Consider the following 22,009-nt stretch of genomic DNA (forward strand, 5'->3'; position numbering starts at 1 on the left):
GTACGCTTATTTGGTACGCTTTTGGTGCGCACTCAAGTACGATTGCTGCATTCTCACCTGCCCAAACGAACCGCACCAAAAGGGGAAACGAACTCTAGTGCGATTCAATCTAACTAAATAAGGCAGGTGTGAAAGCACCCAAAGACAACATACTTAAAAATACAACAATGATAAAAGAAAAACAGATAATACAAAATAGATTAACAAAAGCAATCCTAAACAAAATGGTTTTAAGATGTAAAAACAGCAAGAATCCTGATGTCAACTGGAAGAAAACTCCAGTGTCGGAGAATCATAAGTAAAAGCCCTGATACAAATATCGAGCATGTTCAATTTGACGACACATTGAATTATTGAATATCTGCATGTGTGTAGTTGATGTAAATGCGAGGATGACTTACGCTGCTGGTTTCTCTTGTCACTGGCATTTTTCAGGGGCAGACAGACAGGGCAGTCGTGCCGGGTGCAGTTCTTCCAGTGTGAGATGATCTGTCTTGATGAGGCGCAGTGAGCCACTGTGAAAACAGTCCACAAAATAATTTAAGCTTCAAAATCCCAACTCTATTTTCCAAACACACAAGCAAATGAATGAAACGGTTGGAATGAATAACTAGTTGGAAATGTGTGAGACGTTATTAGGTGGTTGGTTACAAAGTAAACAGGGACTTTTTTAATTTAAAGTTGATTAAACTAAAAAAAGAACAATAGGTTTACGTAGCAATGTTGTTTTCAAACACCAACAATGACTACGGTAATATCCTAACATGACTGCGAGGCACAATTTAAAGATTTTTATATAAAACCAGAGCTCACAGCATGTGAATGAGAATGTGCAAATCATTTATTAGATCGTTTATTTTAAGGAGACTTTTTTTTCCCCTTTTTACAAAATGTAAAATAAGTCTATGATGTCCCTAGAGTGTGTGTGTGTAAAGTTTAATCTCAAAATACCACACAGATAATGTTGGATAACTCTTTGAAACTGATCCTTTTAGGCTTTGATCCAAATTGTGACGTTTTGAAGACTGTCGCTTTAAATTCAAATGAAATTGTGCTCTTTTCAAAAGGGGGCGGAGCTATAAATGCCTGTGTGTCAGCATAGTGACAGATTTAGTACAGGACTGGCGTTATCTCTGTCAAAAATGGAAAATGCCAACAAAAAAAAAGGTGTCTCAGAAGGTCTATGGAGACTCCAGGGTTCATTTGTGTATAAACATGTTTAATCCTCTTCAATCTTCAGCAGGGATCTCGTGGAAACTAATGGCGGATGGCTGCTTCTCACTCAGGGCTGCCTATGCTAATGAAGAGGAGATCATCACCAATGAGTGGGGCTTTCCCCGTTTGATGATATGTACAAAAAGAGAGAATGTCAATCAGTGTTTTAGCCAACTGTTTTTATCAAGCAGGATTATAAAAACACTACTAATCAATTTTAACTAGTAAAGGCTGGATATATTCACACACTTGCCACTTGTGTTTAAATTTAGGAATATAATGATACATTGCAGCTTCTGGGATGCAAAACTACTCCAATTACTATTAAAAAATGATAATGTTTTGTAGAAAAAATAACTTGCTTAATATGAACTAAGGGTTTGTTGTTTGTATAACATCAATATTCCATTTGTGATCACTCCCTAAAAAAACGTCACTGCTAATTTACTATGGCTGTGTCTTTTTTTTAGCGGCTGCTGTCCTCCGAAAGATGTTGACTTCCAAGGTGAGTCCATTGAAGTCCACACATTGTATGTGTGAACAGGTCCTTTTTGAAAATACCGGTAAATTCATTCTGGCTATTTTCCGGAAAGAGAAGTTGTAACATTACCGGCAATTTGCCGGAATGCTGCGCTGTGTGAATGCAGAAAGAAGATTGCCGTAATAAGTGCGTGCACGTCTAGAACGTGCTGACGTGAGACGTCTGCTTTAGCCAATCACAACAGTCAGATGCATTTACATCCGCGCGGTTTGTGAGAATAAAAGCCTTTGAATATTTTTTCCAGACACATTTAGCTGCTAGAAGTTAGTCAGATCACGTTTATATGTTCTTCTTAATGCCAACTGTGTAAATAATCATCGATGAGATGCTTATGATAAGCCGTTGTTCGTTTACCTTCAAGCTTTGCGTGTGCCTGTGAAACAGCCTGTGAGCGCCTGTACACACACATATTATGAACATCTCGACATGAGAAAGTGATCCTGCGAAAGTTGTTCACAATATTGATCATCCACAGAGTTTGTAATTTAGTCAAATGTTTACAAATACAAGCGCAGCCGTTTAAGCTCATTTGTGGTAAATGATGTCAGAATTTACCGGTATTTTGGAATGGATGTGTGAATGCTCTTTTCCGGAAAATTTCCGTAACGTCCTCGCCTGTGTGAACAATGGATGTGGATCATTATCGTTATAAAATGCTATTTAAAAACTAAGACCTATTAGTGTAAACAGGGCCTGAGTGTGTATTTTTCGCGAGCGGATTAGCAACGGGGGCAGGGCGGAGGATCGCGATGCCGGTGTTGTCGATCGGCCCAACCCTAATACATAGCAGAGCTTGCAAACTGTGTTTTTTTTTTTCCCACAACACAAACGTTGTCAATATATCTAACTGGAAATCCAAAACACTTTCACACCGGCGAATTCATTGAAAGAGGAGACGGTTTAAGCTCTGTCGACGGGTCTCATGCGTCTGCATTTCAACAGGCTCTTCAACAAGCCTGTCTTTTTTTCCGTTTGGCAAGCCAAGCTGATGTGACATGGGGGCGTGGCAGCATCGAGGATTCCATTTTTTGATAATCGAAATTGAGCATGAATTTCATTTCATGGATTTAAAATCAAAATCGTGACACCCTTTTCATTTGAATAAGCCTTTTTTTTGAACGACAGCCTTCGTTACGCTGCAATGAAGTAGTGCACTTTGAATGCATCCTTCGGAGGATGCAGCCTCTGAAATGAGACACAGCCTATAAAATATCTTGCTGTAAAAATGCATACAGGTTTGTTGCTTTTATAACTTAAAATGTATGGTCATTCTTACTGCATCTAAAGCCTGATTTATACTTCTGCGTCAGGTGACCGGCGTAACCCACGGCGCATGCAACGCGCGTGGCTGTGCATTTATACTTCTGCGCACTGTGTCTGTTGGTCTGCATTAACACTTCCGAAACGCTAGTTGGCAGTGAGGTGTCAATTTTCCTCTGTGTCGAGTTTCTTCTCTGCTTTTTTGCTTTTCCTGAACACTTCCGGGATGTACAAGTGGCTCAAACTCGCTCATTTTGAGGCAGGAACCGGCGGACGTGCAACAACTTTAACTATGAGGTAAACACAAAACAAAACTTTCCATCCAGAGCTCCTTCACGGGACTCAACAGCTTGTAAACAATTGCTCATGCCATTCGCGCGGCTCTCGGTCCCGCCCAGACTCGTCAGCGCTACCAAGCCGACCAATCACAGAGCTTACGCTACGCGTCGTTGCGACGTGTAGTTACATTTTTTGAGAGGTGCACGTCAGCGACGGCGACGGCCATGGCGAAGGGCTAAGAGTCAGCGCAGTAGCGTACGCCAGCGTTTGACGCAGAAGTATAAATCAGCCTTAACAGGAATTATCCCAAGAAAGAAAATGAGAATAGACTCAAAACTAGGGGTGAGAACCTAAACTGGCCTAACGGTTCGGTTCATTAATGATTATCAAGCCATTGAAACTTCATATATGTCAGAAAACAACCCTTAAATTGGCTGGAGTTTCTGCACAAGCCAACACAGGAATGATGAAAATTCATGTCACACACTAAAGTAAAGTCAGTGAGACAGATTATAATGCAATCAGTGTAGTTTTGTATCAGTCATGCCAAAATTGCTTTTTTTTAACAATCTTTTCCCGCCATAGATTCTGCTGTGGAATTGTACAGAATGAGTCCAGAGTGGGCAGTGTATTATAATAAGATCCACAGATATGTCTCCAGCTCTGCAATAGCAAGAGTCAAGTACTAGTAGTAAATGAGAGACGCGTTGCATTCTTAAAATGAACAAGATTTGCTAACCTACATTAGTTTTTAACACAATGGGGAAATAGCTGTCTTTGTGACATTATGTCCAATAATAGAAAAGGCTTCAGTGTTCCTGACTCCATCATACTCAGAAAGCGAGACCGCAAGAGCCATGAGTGGGTTCCCATGTTTACACCAAGCCTGAGTGCCTGGCCAGACAGTTCAACAACATGGAGATGTACAGTCATCCCCAAAATATGGTTGCGGACAAAGAGAGACACATGTGCTCGGAGGAAAGAGCTCCAGCAGTTCCAGTGTAAAAACTTTAAATATGAATCCCAAGAAAATGCATAATAACCTGACTTCTAGTTGATTATTTTAGAATTAGAATTAGAAGTATTAGAAGTGGCTTATATGAAAGGCAAAGTCCTCTAGATAACCATTACTTTACCACAATAAAATCTGATCATGTCTTGACTTTTAATGATTTGATTAGGACAGTAAGGTCTGACTTTGCTTAGACAAAAGTCTTGTCACTGAACAGAAAATAATGTCCAGTATAGAATATAAAGCCATGCTGCAGTGGAAACAGAATGAATATTGTGTCTGACTCCCATGAGTTTGGAGGACGGCATCCATACATCTCTGCAATGACTCAAATCACTAATTAATAAAGTCATCTGGAATGGCAAAGAAAGCGTTTTGCAGGACTCTCAGAGTTCATCAAAACTCTTTGGATTCATCTTTAATGCCTCCTCCATCTTACCCCAGACATGCTCAATAATGTTTATCTCTGGTGACTGGGCTGGCCAATCCTGCAGCATTTTGACTTTCTTTGTTTTCAGGAACTTTGCTGTGGAGGCTGAAGTATGAGATGGAGCGCTATCCAGCTGAAGACTTGGCCCTCTCCTGTGGTTTGTAATGTAATCGGGCAGAACAAATGTCTTGATACTCTGCAGATCTCTCGCACACCCCCATACTGAATGTAACCCCAAACCATGATTTTTCCTTCACCGAACTTGACTGATTTGTGTGAGAATCTTTGGGTTCCAGTAGGTCTTCTGCAGTATTTGTGATGATTGGGATGCAGTTCAACAGATGATTCACCAGAAACATCGACCTTCTGACACTTTTCCAAATCATCAACTAAAAGTCAAGTGATTATTTCTTGCTCTTACGACTGGGATCAACGATAAGACTTTTGTCAAGTGTGTGTGTGTATATATATATATATATATATATATATATGCATTATTTTATCTTATATATATTAACTCTTAATAAACTATTTATTTTTAGGTCGAGCCTTTGATGGCAACATCTTTATAACCTATTAATATGTGGAAATCAATACACCAAGGCACTTAATTGCTTCATAAAACATACTGAAAATTCAAATCTACAACAATCTGAAATTTTTTTGTGTAAACCCGATTTTATATTTTGTATTATATTTTAAAGGAAAAATAAACATGCATTATGGATGTGACCAAAAATTACTACAGTGAACGAAACAACCTACAGAAATTCAGTGAAAAACTGCAGATGCTAAAAGAAATAACGCTACTAAAAATAATAAGAGTTGTTTTTCTATACAACAGATGTTATTTATTTTATATTATTTGACATTTTTGTACTGATGAGGAAAAAGCTTTGTTACGGATGTGACCGATATGAAATTGGCTCTTGTGTGACTTTGGTAAATCAAATATAATAGTCACATAAATGAAAACATCAACAAGACCGAGTATTTTACCGTACAGTAAAATACAAGCCTACACAAACAAGGAAGAACGGGTTTAAATAAAGTAAAAAAAAAAAAAAAATTAGGTTTTCACCACTATAGTGCTTTCTAAATTGGCTGAAACAACTTCGAAAGCACTATTTTCGTGAAAATGTTTGTTTTCATGGTTGGGTTACATTTGCATGGAATTGCTCGCTCACAGACGACACATGACAGACTACAATATCTATCAAACTCAGGGCTTTGGGGGGAAATGCCTGGAATTGATTATACATTAACAAAATGGGTGTTATTTTGCCTCTCACCTTGGCAGGATTTTCCCGCCTGGCAGTGGGTCATGTGGTTGAGGACGTTCTTCATGGTGCGGCAGTGGGGCAGGGCGCAGGCGCGCACCTCTCCGTTGGCCTGCTCTCGCCGCTGGCACTTGTGGGCGTGAAGCAGCAGGACCAGCTGCTGCTGGATCAGTTTGCGCTTCTCTGGGTCGGCCGTGGGGCCTGCCGAAACTCCCTGTCCCGGGACCATGCCCACAGAGGGCACCTGCTGCTGCAGCTGGAGGAACAATTTCAGGTTACATACAAGCTCTGCTTTCCTCATTTAAAGAAATGCATCTTTTAACGTTCTGCAGTTGGTTAAAACAAAAGCATTAAGTCACAAGAGGCTGTAAAGCTGTGATTTTTATCCACAGAGGTGTTAAGTGTCTATTTTACACCTTAATCGAAAAATTAATATTTATAATTCTAAAAAATTATGCAAGAGTTTTATAAAAGAAATATGGTTAAATGAGTATCATCTGTTATTTTTAAGTGGTGTGGCTTTAACTCAAAATAAATGCTTTACTGGTTAAATGGCTAACATAAATGATTTAAACCTTGTGTATTGTTCAAATTGACCACACTTTCATTATGTTCATTATGTTTTTGCCCCATTGACTTCCATTATAACCACATTTTTAGATTGCAAAGCCTTGCCAGCATATAAACATGCATTCTTGATTGTTAGTGGTTTTTCCTGTTGGGAAGATGTACAATCTGTCATTTTGACTGTTGACAGGGTTTCTGCAAGTTTCTTCGGGTAAAATTTAAGACTTTAAGACCCTTTTATGACCATTATAAAGTAAATTAAATTCAATTAAATTGATCTTTATTTCTATAGCGCTTTTACAACGTAGATCGTGTCAAAGCAGTTTAACATAGAAGTTCTAGCAAACTGAAACCGTGTCAGTCCAGTTTTCAGAGTTTTTGTTCAGTTTAGTTTAGTTCAAAGTAGTTTAATATTCACTGCTGAAAGTCCAACCACTGAAGAGCAAATCCATTGATACGCATCTCCACAAGTCCCAAACCATGCAAGCCAGTGACGACAGCGGCTATATATAATTTATAAATGTAATTTTAGACTTATTCGGGGCTAAATACTAAAGATTTTTTACTTTCTTAAATATTTTTTGTATTAATAGAAGATACTTTAAATGGAGTTCTTGCTTTAGTTTTCTTTCACTTATATATCAGGATAATTTGCTGTAAAAATGTCTAACAGCTGTTGTGAATTGTATCTCTTTGCACAAAAAAACTAAAAGTTTTGAGATGATTACTGGTGATTGGGTGTGGGTCCAATTGGATAGCTTTACTTGGAAATAGGAAAGTAAAACCTGTTTAAAATAATTTAGGACTTACATCACAATATTTAAGTAAATTTAAGAATTTTTAAGGCCTAAAATTAGTTTTTTAAAAATTAGGACATTTTAAGACCCTGTGGATACCCTGGTGCAGCGGTCACCAAATTTGTTCCTGGAAAGCCGGTGTCCAGCAGAGTTTAGCTCCGACCCTAATCAAACACACCTGAACAAGCTAATCAAGCTCTTACTTGGTATACTTGAAACATCCAGGCAGGTGTGTTGACGCAAATTGGAGCTAAACCCTGCAGGGACACCGGCCCTCCAGGACCAGGATTGGTGACCCCTGCCCTGGTGGATCCTCAGTTGGCAACATTAACCCTTTAGATAGGCCAGTGCAAAAAAGTTTATATGGAGTTTTGTAGAGTACAACAGCAAATTATAGTTTGTGTGCATAATATCACACACTATGTTTACTGTGCTCTAAAAGCAGAGCTGCTTATTTAGATTTTCTCAGACATATCAAGGTAAGTGTGCAAACGTCTCTCTATCACACACACACACAGGACTACGTATAAAAGCCAGAAACTAAGCTTTTTTTTGCACTGCAACAGATGATCAACAGTAAAAATGATGAATTGTACCTCTTACCAACAGGGAAAACCACCAACAATCAAGAATGTGCGATTATATGCCGTCAAGTCTTTAGAATGAGAAAAAAATGTCCTTATAACAGAAGTCAATTGGGCAAAAAGAGCCAAAAACATAACAAAAGTGTAGTCATTTTACCCAGAGCGTATTTTTTGGAAAATTAAAGCATTTTCCCCAAAATATGTGTTAAAAAGGGGTTTGTCGCAAAAAATCAATTCATTTGCTGAAACACAGAGAAAGCTGTGGCTAAATTAGGCCTCAAAATCAGCCCAGAGTGGGTTAAAATATCCTCAACAGCACACAAGAGTTAAGATGTTTTAATAAGTGAAAAATCTATTTAAAAAGTAATCATAAACATTAAAAATCTGAAATTACACTTAGATTTTTTTCATCTTTAAGCAATATAAAATATCATTTATTCACGTCATAACAAAACTGAACTTTCACCATCATCATAACCCCAGTCTACAGCATCACATGATCCCTCAGAATAAAAAAAATCATATCAGAGTAAAAGTAATGATAAAAAAAGAACCTGCAGCACATAAAAACAAGGACACTTTTTAATTTTAGACTTCATTCAGCCAGTTTACCCACACAGGGACACAAATAAATTAGCCCAGTGAATGAATAAATGGCTACTGAATGGACGTGTGACGTAGAGGCTGAGAGTGCTGTGGACTGAACCTGAGCCAGCTGTGGAGGGTTTATACTCACCAGATTTGGCACGCTGGAAGCACCCTTCAGGGTGGGCTGGAGGCTGTTAGGAAGAGCTGCCTTGTTCTGCATCTGAGCGTTTAATCCAGCGTTGGACATCTGCTGAACCGAACCCTGTACGTACTGCTGCCCGAAAGGACCATTAGCTGTTGCAAGACCCATCTATAAACACAAATAAATAAATCAACATAAATAAAGCTTAATGGTTCTCATTTTATTTAGCTAAAGGCTAGAATCAGCTTGAGCATTTCAGTTTAGATTCATAGAGAGCAGTCAGGGTGTGTTGCATGTACGAGTGTAGCCAATCATCCATAGGTCAAAGAGTGTACTAAAAGATACTGTCATCAGCTGCTCAGTGACAGCCGTCTGCTCACAGATGAGTAGTGATCGTGTCTTGCCTTTAAATGCAGAACGGTTTAAAAACAAAAACCGAAGAGTGTCTGCTCTTCATAAAACAGCTGATTACAAATGCATTGATGATAACATTTCAACAGTCAGATAATATACAGCAAAGTTTTTTAAAAGTTTTTTTATGCTCACCAATGTCGTGCTTATCAGACTAAAAATAGCACATTTGAGAAAATAGTTCAAATTTAAAATACAGATTTTCGATTTTTCTAATTGACTTTAAATTCAATCCCTGAAAACATTTTTAAGAGTTTATTTTTTCTAACTTCAGACCAATAGAAAGGCTAAAATTAATTGCATGGTTTTTATATATCAAAATAAGAATCTTTACGAATTTAATAACTATTATAAAACTATATATTTATATTACATCAAGTCAAGATTTTATCAAGAGGAAAAAAAATAATTTAATTTAAAAAAAGAATTTCGCATGATCTGACAAAGTGACTTTCGTAACCGACAATGTGATCTGACTGGGGCTTTAGTTGTAGCACATTTAAAAACGCAACACTAATGACCCGTATCTCCAAACAATTCTTGTTTTCCCACTTGTTTTGGCAACACAACATGTCGTCTCTCTGCCTTCTGAACACTGTTTCAGGTAAAACAGTCTTCGAAACTATCACGCATTTTAATGAAGCTGCACCGCACACAATAGAGCGCGCTGATTGGTTTAAACAAAATCTCTCATGAATGAATGCAGCACACTCAGAGACGTCGCAAAGTACTCTTAGATACAAACAGCCAGTCTCCACGCTGGAACACACGCAAGGATCTAATCGGTGTGACATAGCTTCAAAAACTTGTTTAAACAAACGACAAAACGAATTTGCTCAAAGTGACGCAAAAACAACCTATTTTCACTTTTTCTGGAATATGTGTGTCCTAATAGTGTTTTTAGCAGCGTGGGACACATATATGGCTGTCAACAGCTCAAAAATGTGTTTTGGTGTTCCGAGACCCTTTAACAAACCATTAGCTATGATTAGGCCCACACGGGATCTGCGCGCGCAGAATTCCGCAGATTTTTATCCCATCATTAATTCTGTTTATTTACTTGATTAAATGTGTAAATTTAAATTTATTCAGTTTTATTCAGTAAATCATTACTTTTTTATTTCGTATATTAAGGTTTTAGTTATGAAACTCCACTGGATACTCCCAAAATAATTCCGCAGAAATCTGCAGATTTTTACCAAAATTCTCCACAGAAAAAGCAAAAAACGTCTGCAGATTCCGTCTGGCCCTGGCTATGACTTAAACTCCTAAATTGCATTAGTTTATTAATAGTTATTAAAGTAGTAAGTAAGCTTTATACAAACTAAGAGTGTCTCGCAGCAGCAAAGCAGCAAACAACCATTCATTTCAACAAAGAGCGAGCGACTTCCAACGACCTCCTTCTACGCGAGTGACAGCGACCATTGGCGACCAGGTGGGCATGTCGAGCGACGCGACAAGGTTGAGAATCCTTCAACCTTATGCAAATGAAAAGCGACTTTCTTTAGCGACAGCCAATAGGAGCACAAGTAGAGCTCACATGATCCTCTCTCAGCTCACTCAGAGGTCAATTGTATTCTCTGTGCTGTTGACCTACACCATCAGTGCTCAACCCTGTTCCTGGAGATCAACCTTCCAGCAAAGTTCAGCTTCAACCCGGATCAAACACACCTGAAGCAATTAATTAGGACCTGAGGAGCACTGGATAATTACAGGCAGGTGTGTGGGTGATATGCAACTAAAATCTGCAAGAAGGTCAATCGCTAGGAACAGGGTTGGTCACGCCTGACCTAAACAGACCTGCGTTTGTAGCAGGTCGCCACCTAGTGAGACAGGCAGCTACAAAGTCGCTGCTAGTGTGAATTAGAGTTAAGGCTGATTTATACTTCTGCGTTAAGCGCACCCGTATGGTCTGGCGCATTGGTTGAATTTAGCTACTTGTAATGTTCAGAAAAAACAAAACACCCAAGAAGAAACTCGACACAGAGGAACAAAAACCTACTGCCAGCTAGTGTTTCAGAAGTGTTATTGCAGAGCAACACAAACAGCACGCTGAAGAATAAATGCACTACTACACGCAAGGCATGTGCCATGGGTCAAGTTGGTCACTCGCTGCAGAAGTATAAGGGGCGGATCACTCTGAATGCGTTTTTTGCGTTGAGGCACCTTTTTTGAGTGATTTGCTAACAGCCGCAAGCGTTTGCGCACTGCTTATGTGCCCCCATGCCTCACATTTTAAGCCTGATTTATACTCCTGCTTCAAGTGATCAGCATGACCCACGGCGCATCCAAGGTGCGTGGCTGTGCATTAATACTTCTGCGTGCTGTTTCTGTTGCTCTACAATAACACTTAAGAAACGCTTGCTAGCAGTAAGCGTTTATGTACCTGCGTGTCGAGTTTCTTCGCTGGTGTTTTACTTTTTTCTGAACGCTACCTTAATGTGCAAGTGGCTAAAACTCGCTCATTTTAAGGCAGAAATCGGCAGACGGGCAACAACTTTAATCATAAACTAAAGATAAAACAACAGTCTCCATCTAGAGCTCCTTCACGGGACTCAACACTTGAACACCACGTATCCCATGCGAGCGCTTGACGCAGAAGTATAAATCAGCCTTTCACCACTTGCTGTGACTTGTGTTTGTTTCGTTGCGTGATGTGTGCTGGCAGTTAAAAAAAGTTGTCTTTTTTTATTCTCCGATCAAAGGAAAGCAGAGGTGGGGTTTCTGTTTAGATGACAGCAGTGTTTGTGTTGTTAAGAGAACTACAGGCTTTTGAAAATGGAAGACTTGTTGTTGCTGTTTTGAGTTATCTGGTGCTGCATGACCCACAAATTTAACGACTAAAAACTCAACTATTTAGACTCCACTTTCCTTCCTAATCTGCAATTCCCACTCTGGCTCCATCGCTATCTGTACTACTAAAAACATAATAAAAAAAAAAACATTATTACTAATGGCTTTGCGTCTTACACTTTACATACCTGAAACTTGCCTAAAACACTTATTCATTGTTGCTCTTATAGTTGTGTAAATTGCTTCCTTGTCCTCATCTGTAAGTCGCTTTGGATAACAGAGCCTGCTAAATGACTAAATGTAAATCTTAAATTTCACAATATTATTAAATATTTAAATTATACCAATATCAACAGTAACATTCGTGCACAATACTCAGCTGATTCAGCCGTTGTTTATATACATAAAAAGCGCACCAACCTTGTTTTTTTTCTTGTCAACAAAATAAAGGCAGTGTGGTGGCGCCTCGCGTTTTTTTGAACGGAAAAGTGCGTTCTGTGTGATCAGCCCCTAAATCAGCCTTTAGGTATTAGTTATGATCAGACATATAGACCATTTTACTGTGCTGATGTCATTGGCCCATGAACATTACCAGCTTGTTTTCAAACTATTTCATAACTGTATCGAGAGGCAATTCAATCATAACTTAATTTTAAAACAGCTATCATAACATTATCAATATGTGGCTCTTTTGGGATTCTCGAGCGCTATAGAAATTAAAAATATAATACAGGAAATACTTTGACCATTTTTTTTGATTACATCCCTCAAAATGGTCTATATAATAAGATCATGCAGAGTATGTGCTTTGTAAGTACAAATAAACAGCCAATATCTTACTGGAGCCTTTTCACAACTCGTTATGAAACTCTGTTATGACTCCTTTAAAAGGTCATCGGTATCTTCTTTTTTTTTTTTTTTTTTAAGAAACCTGTGTATATTTGTGCATTTATAAATATCATCTTTGCATCCAATTACGAAAAACTACAGCTTGTGCGAGGTGTTTGAAATGCAGCGTTTATGGGGCAGGACAGACAGTAATTTTGATGATGTTCTCTTTTTGGCAGCCGTTATCAGTCTCACACTACTGTTTTCCTTTATCTGAAAGCCTTAACACCATTGTGGAGTTTTTATTTTATTATTTCAGCAAACAACACTGTAAAAATAAAATCTTTGCTGTACTCTCCTATTTACTGCGCTCTAAGGTCACCAAATATGACGACGTGCGCTACTGAGAAGAAACCCTGAAAGTGTGAATAGCGTTCAATATATGCAGCCAGACAATGAGAATTGGTACTTGAAACAGAGTTACCTTTATGTATAACAGGTTAAAAAAATCCTCAAAGATAAAATATCCAAGTAGGACAACATATAAGATATCTCCCACCAAAACAAAACTGAATGAGCAGGTTTTATATCTCAGACGTAATTAGAAATTAATCATCTGAAAAACAATTCAGAATCGCAAGTTGTCACCGCAAAATGGTGCAGCTGGATTAAACTTTCCTAGGTTAAATGCGAGGCATTTCCAGCAGTGTTTAGAGCTGCTCTTCTTCACAGATCAGAGCTCCTCCAGCGGTGTGTGTAAAGCAGCCCTTCCCCCACCATCACTAATGCGAGCCTGCAGCCATTAGCGCTGCATACGCCGTCGACGCCGCTGAACGTGCCACACGGAGGAACTCCCTGTCCTGAGCAATACACATCCCTGCTTCAGTCTAACACCAGTCTGACGCCACCGACACAGCAAGAGACCAATCCTTACTTACACACTTAACACACTTTTCTAAGTAAAAGCAACAGTTTTACTGGTCATTTGGCTTTTTGTTTCTTTGTTGTTTAAATAAACAGTCTTTTTTTGGGGTAATTGCAATATTAACACTTGTGTATTGATCAAAGATGATGTTTTGTGTTTCCATCCACTCTGGGGGGATTTTGGGGTCAAACTTTGTTTCAGCAAATGCAATGATTTTTGGTGACAAATTTTATTTTGACACATCTTTTGGGAAAATGCTTTGGAAATCTTCACAAACTCAACGGACTCTGTTCAAATTGAGCACCCATTTGTTTTGTTTGTGTCTGTTTTTGCCTCGTTGACTTCCATTAAAACCACATTTTTTGATTGCAAATCCTTGAAAGCATACAATCATGCACTGTTGATGGTTTTCTCTGTTGGGAAGAGGCACAATTTGTCAGTGTGGTGTGTGTGCATAAATACACTTACTATGTTTACTATGTTCTGAGAGCTGAGCTGCTTATTTATTTTCTCAAACATATCAAAATAAGTGTGCAAATGTCTCCTGTGCACACACTGTCTCACACACAGGATACACCACACCATGTAAAAGCCAGAAAGGAAGCTTTTTTTCTGCACTGTAACTGATGATCAACAGTAAAAAAACTAAATGTTAGAGCACCTATTTTACCCCCCCCTTTTTTTTTTTACAAGTAAAAGGGGTGTCTCCAGAATGTGTCTGTAAAGTTTTAGCTCAAAATACTCATCAGACAATTCATTATTACCTTTATTAAGTCATTATTAAGTGACTTTTCAGGGACATTATTAAGTCATACAAGGCATAAATAACAATCTGTCCATTTTGTTGTCTGAGTACACTGTAGCTGTTTTTTGTAGCCTTTAAATGCAAATAAGTGTCTGTTTCTCATCATGCGTTACAGCAGATAAACAGCAGTCAGTGATACAGACAAGGGTTGGGCGATGTTGAACAATTTGGCATCGTACGAGGTCTAATGTAAAACACTGCGATGGACGATGGCATCATCGTCGTAGGCGGGGGTTAGTAGTCATTGTTAAATATCCACTAATAAATAACGAATTAATTAATTGTAGCCTACCATTTTTAACTACCTGACCCACATGGTCTTTGCTTTACCTATAACCAAACCATAAGTAAATAAAGTTACACGTAAATTACCACCTGTCAATCACTTTTTTTTTCCAGCGGGCATAAATATGCAAAGAGATCTGTGTCGTTCTAATGTCTTTTTCCCACAGCTAACGAAGGAGGCAAGAGTTCATTTGGAGTTCACTGTAATTTGTATTGTAATTGATGATAACTTCCTTATTTTATTATTATTGAGGAAATAATAACAAGTAAAGATGCAAGGGCTCGACTGTTTTGGTCGCATTTGCACCAAAAATTTTATCTCTGTGACCTTTAAATATATTTGGAAGCATTTGAGCGAGTGCATAAATTTTCAATGTTTTCACTGCAAAATCCTCACGCGTGGGCAAATTTAGGAGACATTTATGCAGAAAGCATCTTGGCACATAAAAACGCCAAATGCAGCACTCAGGAACAGATAAACAGTTGTTATGTGAACTTGAAGTAAAAAAAAAAAAAAAAAAGCCAGCAATGCTTGCCCCACCTTTGTGCTCCTCTTATTGGCCGACTGCTCTAGGACTGAACTCGAATGATTGGTTGATATCAGCTGTCAATTACTCATTCAGATGACAGGAGCTACAACCGCAAAAATGTGAAGCGCTGAAGATGAGAAATTAAAATAACACTGACAAATTTACCTAAAGTTACTTATAATGGTACAACTTATTAGTAATCACGTGCTGACTGTTAATCCACCATTTAAACTTTTCCAAAGGTGGATAAAAGATAAAAGTGGCTTCAAGTCTGCTATGAAAATGACTAAAGGCATTCACTGTAAAGTCTGTAGGACGAGGTTTGAAAGTAACAGCGTTTGCCACTGAATTCACACATTTTAAGCGCGAGAGGTGCTGTATAATCATTCAATTAATCTTCACGATGCTGTCAGCCCGGCAAGCGGCAGCTACCTTAATAGAGACAGACTAGGATGAAGCTGAAATGCAGCTTTTGACTCAAATATTCCATGCAAGTTTATTTTATGTATTTGTGGTGAAGTTTATTCAAGCCTTTCTGAAATGATGAGTCACACACAAATGCCGTTTGCACTAAACATGGTGCCATGGCTTTGCAATCAAAAAAAAGTCATTATAATGGAAGTCAATGGAGCAAAAACAGCCACCAACATAACGAAAGGGTTTTAAATTTGAACAGTGTATTGTTCTACAGAATACCACAGTCCAAAGCATTTTCCCAAAATAGGGGGCAAAATAAGATTTGCCACCAAAATCAATACATTTGCTAAAACACAGAGAAAGTTGTGACCAAACTAAGCCTCAAAATCAGCCCAGTGGGTATGAAAACACAAAATGTCGTCTTTATTTCTATAGCGCTTTTTAACAATGTAAATTGTCAAAAACAGCTTAACATAGATGATCAAATAGTGTTTATATATGGCACCATAAAACAGCCTCAACACAACAAAGCAAAAAATTCAATTACATAAGTTTAATTTTTCTAGATCAAACTTTATTAAATAGACACAGAATGAGAGAGAGAGAGAGAGAGAGAGAGAGAGACAGCACCAAGTGCCTGAGTGCTTTCTCTCTCTCCATGCGTGCTCGGGAGCGATATTGTTAGACTGCCAGCTCCCTTTCAAATTACACCAGAGTTACTGACCGCTCCCGCGATTTATTCAAAAATTTATTCCCGCACCACAAGAAATCTGGTCGGGTTCCGCAGCTCCCGCGGTACAGCAGCAGGAATGCAGACCTCTAGTTCGTATTTACCACGTCTCCCTTCTCATTCGGCCGAAACCGGAAATGCTGCAAAACTACAGATCACTTGGTGCCAGACTACCTATCCTACCTCTCCTCTCTCTCTCTCTCTTCCACACTGTCCCGTGATGACAGTCATGCATACGCATTTGTAGGCATTAAATAAATAATATTTATTATTTAATACTTATTTAATACTTCTATATAAGTGCATTGTTTTTATGACGGTACAACAGTATTGAAACTGACACCGTTGCTATTTTTAGATCCCGCGGTATACCATATTACCGCCCAAGCCAAGTACCTAGCAAAACAAAAGGGTACCAAACGGCAGAGCTAGAACTCTTTTGGCTACAGAGAAACATCACTAGCTCGTACACAAACTAGGAGAATGAAAACAAAGGAAGCACCATTGCCATGGTCGACCCGAGCTCAAACAAACCTTGTCGTTGTCTTGATGAACAGCCACAAAGCCAGGAAGAAGACTAGAATATACTCTATGTCCCGCAGTTGTTTACAATGCCGCCTAAAGCACGAGCAGTTTGCCTTCTTGCATGCTCGAGCCACGCATCTATATTTGAAATAACGAACATCTTTAGCTGAAGATAATAATGTGTGTGTGATTACTGAAGGGCTAAAAGGATCTGATCCTTTTAGAAATGAACAAACACAAGAGTGAAGTGAGAAAAAACAAAGGAGAAGCCCGACAAAACAAAGGAGCAAATGATTCTTTCAGCAACCTAAAACATGAACAAACTGCCATGTTTAAATATAATCGTCACCTTTTGGACTATTATGAACTCGGAATGACGGAATTACTTTCTAACGGAGGTTTTTCCCCGATGCTAATGCACTTGACCTGTGTGATCATTACACTTGTGTCTTTTAAAGTGTCGTACACATGAGCGTCATGATTTTAGATACTGTGTAAAGTTAGAAGAACTTCAACTTTAACACACAGAGCTGCTCATCAATGTCAGTTCCATAGCAGTGGACCAATCAAAAGAACCCAAAAGCAGGGCAATCATTGCAAGTTTCTGCTTACAGGTAATTAGTGGTGGATACCCTCATGCTTTTTTTCTGAACCATTCCTCGCATGTTAAAAAGCAAAGACACATTTGGTGTGAATGAGCACTTTAACTGTAGTTGAGAACACATTGTCAAATATAAAATAAGCATAAGGCTGCATATCTTTCACTATAAAAACAGACAGTGTTCATTATGGCTTTCGCCCAAGGCTCCAGACTCATTCTTATATGACTGCACTGGTACTAATAACTTAAGTTGGTCACACCAGTTTTTTTTCATAATAACCTTCCAAATTGATGAATCAATGAGGAAGTAAAATAAAATAAACATATTTGTTTTTGAAACCTGCAACATTGTAATTAGTATCTATGTTGCACCCTAAAAATATAACACAATTCTTAATTGCAACTTTAGTATTTAACTTTTAATAATGTCTTGTCTGACTATGGCTGACTAATGTTTACTTTCACTTTAGTCATGCCGGCTGTGCTTTAAAGATGGCCATTTGTTGATCTGTTTTATGCATTCAGCCTGTATGTTGCAGTGCAATGAGAATTAACATATGAATTAAACAGTTTGGTTCTTTCATGAACTGTTCCATCCCAAGTTAAGCCATTGTAGTAGGGCTCCACGATTTGGAGAAAAAAATCGAATTGCGATTTATTTAATCAAATAGTGATTTAAATACAATTTACAATCATTTCATGAAAGAGCTACAGGTTTAATGTTGTGATTTAACAGCACCAAAGAAAGAACAAGCAAAATCACTACACTATGCTACTGTTTATTTAAAACCCTTTTATCCAATAAAGTTGTCAGTTGTCATAACAAATTAAGAAAATAACTATAGTATTTTAAATTCAGTTGAAGTTATATTTACAACCTTAAATATTAGATAAATAAAACCTTTAAAACCTGTTGTGTTACGTTTTTCATATTGATTTCATGACATTTGACGCACTGACAAAGCTTTCAATACACAATTTTAGATTTTAATTCACAGCACAAGAATCCTAATTTTTAATACATTAATATTTATTGTAGAATTTATAGATGTATTCAAGTGTATTATTTGTGAAACAATTTTGTCCTATAAAACTTGCAGTCAGACAGGTGAACTTTACCTTTAATTTTACCTGCTCAATGAAAACACTCTTTCAAACAAAACTTAAGTACATGCACCGAACAACATGAGCATTTATAGCAAATAAACGAATGTAATTTTTAAATAAATGTATTATCCTGCTCGCTTTTTGTGCATTGTTAAGCGAGTTCTTAAACACCTGCGATTGGTTATTGTGTTCCCACACTCAACAAAAAGGGCTGCGATTGGCTCTAACAGTTAGCACAGCTCTGGCGGGATTTACTGATGAGAGATGCTGATACAGATAAACGGCCGCACTTACAGTCTATAATGCACAGTTATCACAGCTAATGGACGCAATGGAGAAAACACACACTGCAGAGTAACACGCTTGTGTGTGTGGATCAACAAGAATTGCTGTAACAGCCGAGAGAGGTTACGTTACCTCACGCAAGCAGGTCAAAGGTCCATACACACACACAGACAGAGAAAAGCAGAGCAGAGATGGAAGCTGCGTCCCAAATGGCACACTATACACTCATGCACTATGTACTTATGCACTTACACACTCAGCAGGATAGTATATGTATGTAGCGTCGTCCCAAATGGCACACAGTTTTTTTTACTAAGCGGAAATTTAAACCGTTTCCCTGATGACGTTTGACGGTTGCCAAATCAGTGAAATAAACAACCGAATTATCAAATAATACCTGCCGTGAGTATTGCCGCATTCACCATCGGGAGGCGCTATAATCACTCTCGTAGGAGAAGTTTGCTTTCACCATCCAAAACAAATAAAGTTATCCAACATGTGCGCCCGATAGCTCCGCCCCTTCCGCTACGTGAGCAATCCTGCGGTCGTTGAGTGCGTTAAGTGTCCATCATTACACACTTCATACAGGGCTCCAAATTGCGACCGTTTTGGACGCATTTGCACCCAAATTTTATCTATACGACCTCAAAGTGAAGTTTCATAAACTAATTTTGAGAGGAGCACGTGATATGATTGAGCACGACTGGCTGCTTATCTGTAATCAGTATTAATCCAATCAGAGGGATCCAAGCTTACTATAAATGGATCGTTTTTTCGATACTGCTCTATCTTTGTTTTGGAAGAATCCTCCATTCCACCCCATCTAAGGGGGAGCTCTCGAGACCTACCTGATCTCGGATCCCCTGATATGCTTAATGACTGGGCTGGAGCCTTGGGCTCAGTATCTCTCTGCTCAGGGTTCTCTCCCAGGACAGCATGCTATAAACGCTAAGCATATATCTAAGTGGGAACTCTTGAAATATATTTGGGAGCATTTGTGCGCAGATTTAGGAGACATTCATGCAGAATGCATCTTTGCACCTAAAAACGTGAAATGCAGCGCTCGGGAATAGCTTAAAACAGTCTTTGTGTCAACTTTCTACAGTAAACAAATCCTGCAATGCTTGCCCCGCCTTCAAGCTCTTCTGATTGGCGCACTACTTTATAACTAAATGCGATTAAGTTGGTGAACATCAGCTGTCAATCATTCAGCCTTATGCCCACAGGTGACGGGAAGTTACAGCGCAAAAATGTCAATTGCTGAAGATGACGGAATGAAAAGCACAGACAGATATTGTTTTAGAAACCATTAATAATGGCACATCTGATAAATGATACACTTTACCACTGAATCTACACATTTTAAGCATGAGATGTTCTACTTAACCTTTTATTTAATCATCAGGACTTCAAACGCAATAAATCTGTTAATATAAAGCTTGTAGTTACGGTGCACATAATTCTCTCTTGCTCTCTCTCTAAGGTTGCTTTATTGGCATGACATTACAGTATTGCCAAAGCATTTTAGATATGCATCAAGCATATAATATATTAACATCACTAAACTAATAAAATATACAGCAAATGAAAAATAAATAACAGAAAAAAATAGACAATATAGCGAAATATTAGAACAATTACAAAAATTAAAGGTGTAGATTATTTAAATAAGGCAAATTGGTTAATTAGCCATTTCTAACAAATGTTTTGCAGCCAGTATATTTTGTTCTTTCCGAGTATATAGTAAAGTTTATTTGAGTAGATTATTAAATGATTAATCAATTAATCTCTCGTGGCTGTGCGCGCACAGTCAGCTACGAAAAGGTCATGCAAAAACGCATACAAATAATGGCAACTTTACAAAGCGAAAGTAAAACCTGAACCCCAGACATTTAGGAGATTCAGAAACTACGGTCAGACGCATTTTGGCACATCTCTCTGGGTGTGCAGAGCATGTGACTGTCTGAGTGACAGTTTTTGCGCACAAAAATCCAGCAGGAAACGTTCAGAGCGAGAGAAAACTTTCCACTGGTTAATACAGCTCGTATGCTAGGCTATCGTGGACAGATACAAATAAAGTGTAAAAGGATAATAATAATAGTACTATTCTTGTGTCATTGCCAAATATACTTGGGCCGCCGTTAATATACCTGTGCGGCCCGCACGAGTAAAGTCGAGTGGGAAGCACTTCGGTTAATGGAGTAAAAGTGTTTTTCTTTTTTTTTTTTTGTGCGTGTGTGTGTTTTTAATGTGATTGTGTGAGCAGTTAAAAAGACGTTTAATACAATAAATTATAAAACTAAATAGTGTTATAAATTCAATGACTATTCTGTGTTTTATTCTGTGACTATTCTGTGTTGAATACAGTTAAGACACCCAATAATAAACAGAAAGCATTGCCTAAATTTCACTTGTATCTTTGGTCTATTGTATTCATCAATGTCTGTCATTGAGGGTGTGCTCACACCATGTACAGTTGTCTTGAACCGGGCTGAAGCACGTTTGTCCCCCCCTCCCATCTCCCCCGACGGCCCGCATTCACATTGCATTCGAACCAGAGCACGCTTACGTCATCGATGATACGCTGTTCAGTAAGCGCTGTCGCTCAGCACAGTGGAGATTTCTTTAGTTGTATCGTTTTAGTCGTTTGATATGCGGTGACACGTAGTCAAATATTTAGCCGAACAGATCAGCCACTTTTGATGCTCATAAACAATCAAAGTCCTCGTGCTGCAGGAATCCGGAGGTTTGCTGAAGGTGTAGATGTCGTGCAGTGAGGGGTTTGTGTCTTTAATAAACTACGCCAGTTTGCGTTCATTGAACAGTAAGAATGATTAATAAACACATATGAAACATATGATGTCTCGTCTCGTCTTCAGTTTCAGGCTCAGGTGCACTTTGGACTCACAAGGGTATCGCGTCTGAGCCCAAGTAAACCGTGCTCTGGCACACCTCTTCCAACCGGGCCCGAGCCCGATTCAGAGCACTCACACTTCTCAAACGATCCAGGAAACGAGCTTGGGCACGGTTTGGATAGCATAGTGTGAGTGCGCCTTTATTATATTATCTACG

The 22,009-nt window shown here is 38.6% G+C and overlaps 1 protein-coding gene across 4 annotated transcripts in view; it reads right to left on the minus strand.

The window, feature by feature from the left end:
• Window positions 1–22,009, minus strand: part of crebbpb (CREB binding protein b) — an 85,430-nt gene that overhangs the window by 35,885 nt on the left and 27,536 nt on the right. For all 4 annotated transcript variants that reach the window (NM_001365186.1, XM_073942939.1, XM_073942933.1 and 1 more), the window contains 3 exon segments: window positions 402–515; window positions 6,030–6,273; window positions 8,702–8,863. In NM_001365186.1, coding sequence (NP_001352115.1) covers window positions 402–515; window positions 6,030–6,273; window positions 8,702–8,863 — 520 coding nt within the window.

Source organism: Danio rerio, chromosome 3 (genome assembly GCF_049306965.1).
Source record: "Danio rerio strain Tuebingen ecotype United States chromosome 3, GRCz12tu, whole genome shotgun sequence".
NCBI lineage: Eukaryota > Metazoa > Chordata > Actinopteri > Cypriniformes > Danionidae > Danio > Danio rerio.